The sequence below is a fragment of the Nilaparvata lugens genome, chromosome 2 (genome assembly GCF_014356525.2).
Source record: "Nilaparvata lugens isolate BPH chromosome 2, ASM1435652v1, whole genome shotgun sequence".
NCBI classification, from domain to species: domain Eukaryota; kingdom Metazoa; phylum Arthropoda; class Insecta; order Hemiptera; family Delphacidae; genus Nilaparvata; species Nilaparvata lugens.
The window spans coordinates 48,216,174-48,224,305 of record NC_052505.1 but is presented as its reverse complement, the minus strand read 5'-3'; the positions used below and the strand labels follow the sequence as shown (position 1 = coordinate 48,224,305).

At 33.6% G+C, this 8,132-nt stretch overlaps 1 protein-coding gene across 1 annotated transcript in view; it reads right to left on the bottom strand.

The window, feature by feature from the left end:
* Positions 1-1,293: 1,293 nt before the first annotated feature.
* Positions 1,294-8,132, bottom strand: part of LOC111058669 (N-sulphoglucosamine sulphohydrolase) — a gene marked incomplete at its 3' end in the record, with an annotated part of 82,818 nt that continues 75,979 nt past the window's right edge. Inside the window, 1 exon segment of the mRNA XM_039421359.1 lies at positions 1,294-1,493. Within this exon segment, the coding sequence (XP_039277293.1) occupies positions 1,294-1,493 (200 nt within the window).

Sequence of the window (8,132 nt, the reverse complement as noted above, 5' to 3'; positions counted from 1 at the left end):
CAGTCAACAGCTAGCCAGAGGTCTTGAGTGAATATGCACTAGACAACATTATCAGTAATTTGGATTATCAGTAATAAATCTGATAGAATTGTGTATATTATTATGTTGATGATCAGGCAGCTGCTGTATTTACAAATAAAGAGCGTTCAAAGCTCTTCAATAGTGAATTTGAAGAATTTCTAGAATTTTAAGTTTGGTTAACATTACCTCAACTATTGAATTGGAACATAGTGGAGTGGCGAAGATAGTGTATCAGAAAAGGTAGCTGAGAGTTTTTAAATTATGCATGTAATCGAATGTGTCAGAACATAGTGGAGTAGTGATAAGGTGGGGTAGAAAGTATGAGGAAGCAGATACATTAATTTAGATACTGTAAAAACATGATTTGAGCACTCTTAGCTACCTTCACTGATACACTCTATCTTCGCTGCTTCCCTATGTTTTGACTCTCAACCATCGTGTTGAAACATAGTGGAACGGCGAAGGTTGAGTGAAACGGCGATTGAAGCTCAAGCTTCTAGTAGATTCAACCTTCTTTGCTCCACTATGTTCTGACGCATTCAACTAGACCTACCTGCTTTATTTTGAACTCTCAGCTACCTGCTTCGCCGCTACACTCCACATTCACCACTTCATCAAGTTTTAACCCTTACACACCGTCGTCAATGGACTAAATCACAATCAAATGATTCAGATAGAGATCCTTTCATATTTAATACTGGTATCAAATAAAAATATTGTAATTTTCTGAAGACATGAATTAATTACCAATGTCATGGTAATTAATTAAATAACAATTAAATTTAAATTAATTAAATTGAAATGAAAAAGAAATAATTAATTAAATAATAATTAATTTAATCAATGGTAATTAATTAAATCTATGTTGAAAAATACTTCAATCATTGGTAAACGAACCGAACAAAAACAAGCATGCCTCCACATTCAAATATGCTTTTGTTCGGGAGCCAGAAATTTGTCTTGCTTGTAATGTTAGTTTAATTATTCTTGCTATGATCTAATTAAAACATGTTTTTTTAATGATAAGTAGGCTTTCAATTTTCAATAACAATTGATGATTTCAGACAAATATAGATTGAATCTCTGAAGATAAATATGAAAGAAATGAAATAAACTCCGATTTACAAGAATATAGTGAGATTTAACAGTAACTCCACAAATCCTATGACCCTATCATAATATTTGTGGTAAAATTCGCTTACAAGTTTGTACTTTGGTCGAAATCTAAATACTTATAAAAAATACCATGACTCCAAAACTTGTAAATTTTACCTGGAATGACAATGACAAGTAGAAATCTTGATCGATTGGAAACGGCATTTTGTAGTTGAGGTTGTGAATAAGTTTGAAGCGTTTTGTTCGTACAACTCTCATGGGGTAGTACATGGTTATTTCATGCAAACTATGGCTTGCATAAATAGCAGGTTCGTCATCACGGATTTCAGTGGCACTGGCTTCATCGACAACTGGCTCTAAACAAAACCAAAGCAAATACTATACAAGCATCTTGAATTGTTTCAAGATTGCATCTTGTTTTAATTTCACCATATAGGTTATCAATGATCAGCATTATTTAAGATATTTCACATAGAATTATTAACAGTTTCGAATTCATAATAAAATCATAAGTAGCTACATCAATACATTAATAAGAATAAAATAATGTGGAGAATTGGTAATGTTCTCACTGGCAGTGCTAACAATAATTCTGTACACAAATCGAAAAACTTTGTAAAATATAAGCAAAGAGAAGTTATATTTTAAAAATATGATTTGTTTTTTAATGCGGCCAGAGTCCAGACTGCTGTTGATGTCACTTCTGATGGATTCAATAACTTTTTTGTGGATTCTGTTTCTCTGATAAGCAGGGATATACCTTTTAGTATTCAAGCAATCAACATTTTTATTTGTTATCGAACATATTTCATACAAATAGAGTTAATATCCAGGTATCAGCATTTGGAAACATTCAAATAATGTATATGAATATATTAAATACATATAGAATATATTCAATATATATATATATATATATATATATATATATATATATATATATATATATATATATATATATATATCCAAAAATTTCCCCCATTTCTAATGTAAGTTTTTAAGTGTTTTCAATCTATTTATGTCTTGTGTCTCCTGTTTTAATATATATTAGGAGACACAAGACATAACTAGATTGAAAACATTTAAAAACTTACATTAGAAATGGGGGAAATTTTCGGAAACTGAGTTTCCTTCCTCAACCGAGCAGACTGCAGTTTGAAATCAAAAGGTCGTGTGACCACAGAGTACGCATTAAGAGTCAATTGTAGCAGCAGAGACCACAGATTACGCGGTGCAGATGGATGGAGAGAAAAAGGGTACAGATTCAGGGGACATTATGGTGTATTTAAGGGGCAGTTACAAACGGGATATTTAAGATTTGAGTCGATTATGAGTAAGGAAAGGTGTAGCTTATGAATTGATAGAAAAGAGGAGATTTAAAATTAGAAATCAAAAAAGAATTGGACTAAAATTGGAGAAAGGAATTGTAGAATTGAACTTGAATGAAATTTATTTTTCATTTTTCATTGAACATTTAATATATAATTGATAGCTGTGAAATTTATTATGATATGATGAAATTTATTTCAATTTAATTTAAAAGTTGGTAGCTATGGTACTATTGCTGTCTGTTGAGACCAGGACTGGAAGCAGCTCCAAGCACCCAAATAAAAGCCAATTCTTTCGTCTTGACATCTATGGAGGGGGCTGTGGGAGGGAGGGTGGCAAGGACTTTGACTTTGAAGCATTGGTCAAAGTTTTTGTTGTGCTCAGAGCCATGGGTAGGGATGGGTAGGGAAGTATTATTTTTAAAGGAAGCCCTGTGATTGTTGATCCGGAGGTTTAGGGCAGTGGTGGTTTCACCTATGTAGAAGGCAGGACAGAAGTTGCAGGAAAGGAGGTAGATGCAATTTTCGGAGATGCAATTACTGGATTGATGGATTTGGTGGGTGTAGTTTTAAGTGGTTTTTAAGTGAAGGTTTTAAGTGTTTTCAATCTATTTATGTCTTGTGTCTCCTGTTTTAATATATATTAGGAGACACAAGACATAACTAGATTGAAAACATTTAAAAACTTACATTAGAAATGGGGGAAATTTTCGGAAACTGAGTTTCCTTCCTCAACCGAGCAGACTGCAGTTTTGAATCCAACGGTCGTGTGACCACAGAGTACGCATTAAGAGTCAATTGTAGCAGCAGAGACCACAGATTACGCGGTGCAGATGGATGGAGAGAAAAAGGGTACAGATTCAGGGGACATTATGGTGTATTTAGGGGGCGGTTACAAACGGGATATTTAAGATTTGAGTCGATTATGAATAAGGAAAGGTGTAGCTTATGAATTGATAGAAAAGAGGAGATTTAAAATTAGAAATCAAAAAAGAATTGGACTAAAATTGGAGAAAGGAATTGTAGAATTGAACTTGAATGAAATTTATTTTTCATTTTTCATTGAACATTTAATATATAATTGATAGCTGTGAAATTTATTATGATATGATGAAATTTATTTCAATTTAATTTAAAAGTTGGTAGCTATGGTACTATTGCTGTCTGTTGAGACCAGGACTGGAAGCAGCTCCAAGCACCCAAATAAAAGCCAATTCTTTCGTCTTGACATCTATGGAGGGGGCTGTGGGAGGGAGGGTGGCAAGGACTTTGACTTTGAAGCATTGGTCAAAGTTTTTGTTGTGCTCAGAGCCATGGGTAGGGATGGGTAGGGAAGTATTATTTTTAAAGGAAGCCCTGTGATTGTTGATCCGGAGGTTTAGGGCAGTGGTGGTTTCACCTATGTAGAAGGCAGGACAGAAGTTGCAGGAAAGGAGGTAGATGCAATTTTCGGAGATGCAATTACTGGATTGATGGATTTGGTGGGTGTAGTTTTAAGTGGTTTTTAAGTGTAGGTTTTTAAGTGTTTTCAATCTATTTATGTCTTGTGTCTCCTTTTTTGATTTATATTACAAACGTTAAGGTGTCTTCTGTTATGTGCTACAAGTGATCTAGTGATTTTCCTCTTCATTCATGTGTAAACTTCCTACTACCAACTGTCCATTTCCAAGCCCTTTCTCTTCTGTTTTGTACCTTTCTCTTATAATGATAAATACTCTATGAACTCCTTTAAAAATCCCAATTCACATAGTCCCAATAATTTTTTCGTACTTAATATTATACAACTTAACCTATAATCTAACTTACGCCATATCTCAATATAATCTCATACTTCATTGGATAACTAGAATATGTTATAACTTTTTGTTAATTTCTAATTCCTAACTTTACATTTATTAGCTGGTACTCCCCTGTGTTGAAATAACTCAATTGATAATATATTAGCAATAGCCTATAGCCCAATATTATTGACTGACCATGCTGTCTGTTATCCTATTTTTAATTCCAATTCTTATAACCTAACATTGATTACTTCCTTGTTTTTTGTAATAGTTAATTATTTATGAATAATAATCTTTATCTTGATATTCTCCACTCATCAACTTCTATCCTAATAGTAAATTGGCTCTCTCTACCAATTATATCTTGCTTTGCTTTGTGATTGTTGATCACAATCTGACCCAACTAACACAACTGACCCAATCTTCTCAACTGACCCAATCAACTATCTTACTTCCTTGCTTCCACTTTACATAGTACTGAATATCCCTTCTCTCATTTCCATCAATGTTAAACATAATGCTACAATTTCATCCTAACTTTGCTTGCAATTACTGGTTCCAACAAATTCATTTTCATTCCAAAAAACTCTCCAAATACATTAGTCATGTTGAATTCCTCTCCACCTGCAAACTTCTTCAAATACCTCCAAATGGTTTATCTGGTCTTTCTCCCCAATTCCACCCACCTTTGTTCCAATTCCAACATCAGATTTCACTGCAGTTTCTTGATATTGTTCATGAACAGTACACTCTATCTGTTGTAAGATTATAATTTTGAATAGCTATCAAAATCACTAAATGAAAATATTTTATAGGTCTCAAACAAACAGCTGTATTGCTATCGCTGGGTGCGATGTCAACAAACTCGAGATTAGATAATAGCGGGTATCCAGGCTACAGTTTTGAACAGCCAAATGGAAAGGAGAATATTATTGCTATTTATTAAATAATTATGAAGTAATAAAATTTTTGAGGTTAGGTTCTATGATACTTACTGGTCGGCAACCTAAATAATCGGTCAAGCCGTATAAATTGAGAATTAGCCAGACACCAGTGGCAAATTTAGTTGCATACAAATAGCATTTGCTTAAGATGTGATCAGAGGGTTGGTAACAAGCATGGCATGTTAATGTAAAAGGAAAAACATTTTAAAAAATACAAAAATATTTATTATGTCATATAAGCATGCACAAAATGTGTAAAATAAATAAAAATATTAAGGAAGTGTGGTATATCCTACTCGGCACATGAATACATTTGTAATTTTAGAATAAGCCAATCAAAATACAGTAACTGACCGGCGGTAAAAGGGAGTTAATTCAAAAATATACTTTATCATATAAATGATAAGAATTTGTAAACTAGACAGTACCCAGTTTATATAACAGATAAAAAATAACTATTTAAAAATTATAATATTTGCTCTTTATGTGATAACCTAGCAGATTAGCACGGTCTATATTGAATCATGTTATTGCTTAGTAGTGAGGCTAGCACCAGCTCCAATCAGAATTGAATATTTAAATGATATGCAAATTCAAAAATACGGAAGTATGGTCGTGGAAAGAATAGGGGTAGATCAAAGCCCACTTGCCAGAGGTCACCGGGAAGAGCCACCAATTTATAGAGCACAATATCCCTTTTTAAATATTTGTACGTTTTTAAAAAATCTAAGTTTGAATTTAAAAATTAATTTCATAAGACTCAGTGAGGTCATAGTAAGACATGAGTCACTTAATTTAAATATCCCCATTGGAGAAGATGACACCGGAAAGGCCTAGGACATTGAAAGAATCCGGGATCATCATCATAATTTGTGAAAATCGTCACATGAGTTTAATTGAAAATTTATCAAGGGGGCCCTCAGTGCTTTGAATAAATTACAATTAAATAAAGCTAGCTCGACGAAAGGTTATTTAAATATTGAAATTAATATCAAACTTGCGCAAGTCATTAAACATAAAGGGAATTTTATTAAGATCATGTTATTACATGTTTAAGTATGCACAGATGAAATATTTATTAATTTTTGATATTATATTATATGCTCACTTAACCATTCTTTTTATCAGTAAATTATTAAGATGTTAATGAAGCTCATGTTCATAAGATAAATTGATTTATCTGATTTCCACCAGGGGTCTAACCCTAGCCTTGAAATAGTTTATAATTTATATTTAATTATTTATATTAATTTGGGAAGAAGATTTATAAATTTTATTCGACAAGCAACAGCAAGTCAATAACTGAGCTGTATAATTTAAAAGCATATGATTGCTGATTAAAGAAGCACATGGTAATAATTCATGCTAAAAGCAAAGTCAAACATTAGTGAGCTATCTGTGATATTTTTCAGAATATATTTGTTCTTTTGTTATTTTTATACTTGTTGCTCTATATTTTATTTGATCGTTGATATTTTATGTAATTATATTTGTGTCTTTATTTGAATGGTCTACCCTTTTTTTAATTATCCTATCTCCATGCATGACCAATCTTGTTATAGTCTATTTTGTTACCAGTATTGAAATATTATTAAGATTACCAACCAACTATATTCTTCACCGAATAAGTTGAATAAATCAGTGATATACAGCATTGATTATCAAATCTTTGGAGATAATATGTTCCTGAGATTTATATAAATTATCCAGTACCAACACATCTGATTTGAAGAATCTCAAAGGTCATAGTATTAAGTTGCAGCAACATAAATCAATAGAATTTATAAGGTATTCTGATAGAGTGTCGCCTTTGATTCCGCCTGGTATCATTTTTCATTGCTGACCACTTTGGTGAATGATGGAGGCTGGCATTAGTGGCGGTACTGCATCATCTAGTACGATAATCAGAGCCCTTATCTATCTCTACTGCATCTATATTTGTGGAGTACCGTACAACAAATCAGTCACAAGAACTGTGAACTTTTAAAGCGGCCGACGTTTGCAGCCAGCAGAAGCAGAGAACTGTTTGAGCTCCTGAGAGAGCTGGTAAGAAATTGGTACTATCATTCTTTCAGGAATCACAAACAGCATTATACTTTATCCAAATCTTTGCTCTACCGACTGCAGCCAAGCCCAAGCAGGGCACACGTTATAGAGAAAATAACGTTACACTGTCAACTCCCATCTTGGTCAACTTATGTCTTTTGTCAAACTGATTAATCTTCACAATGATCGTTCCCTATCCAATATTTGTGATGAAATTCTCAAAAAATCAGATTGTGCTCTAGAGAAAAACAGAAACTCTCACCTTGAAAAACTTTCTTCCCTGTACAAATCCCACTTCCAAAATAACCTGCCTCTTCAAATGCATCATACCAACATTACCAACCCCCCCCCCATCATCAGTGACAAACCCAGCCTTGCATCACTCTTGAACCTACCACCACCCTGCCATATTCCACCCTCCTTACCCAAACGTTTGCCCCAACAATCTACATCTCCTTCAATCCATCAAGAAAACGTTGAAAATCCCACTATCCTCAACCTATCCTCAAGAAACCTTTCACCTACAGATCAATCAGTACTCAACAAGGGTATCTCTTTTGCCCCAACTCCCAAACTTAATGCCATAAACCTTCTCTCTGATACATTTCACTTCACTAGATATCTCAGATGGCAAGTATACTTCAGTGGCAACAACACTTCTGACCCTTCTTGCTCTCCCCCCTCGACTACTTCTGACCAAATCATCAAAAAGTTTGCCCCAAAATCCAATCGTGAACCCAAGTCTCTCCTCAGCCAACCATCCTGTTGAAATCTTCTGCAATTATATAATTTAATCCTGAAAAAAGTCAGTTCTAAAAAATTCATTGAATCCCTCACTCCAACCCCCAACCTCACACCCAAATCAAAGAACAGTTCAAATCCATCAAAGAACTTCG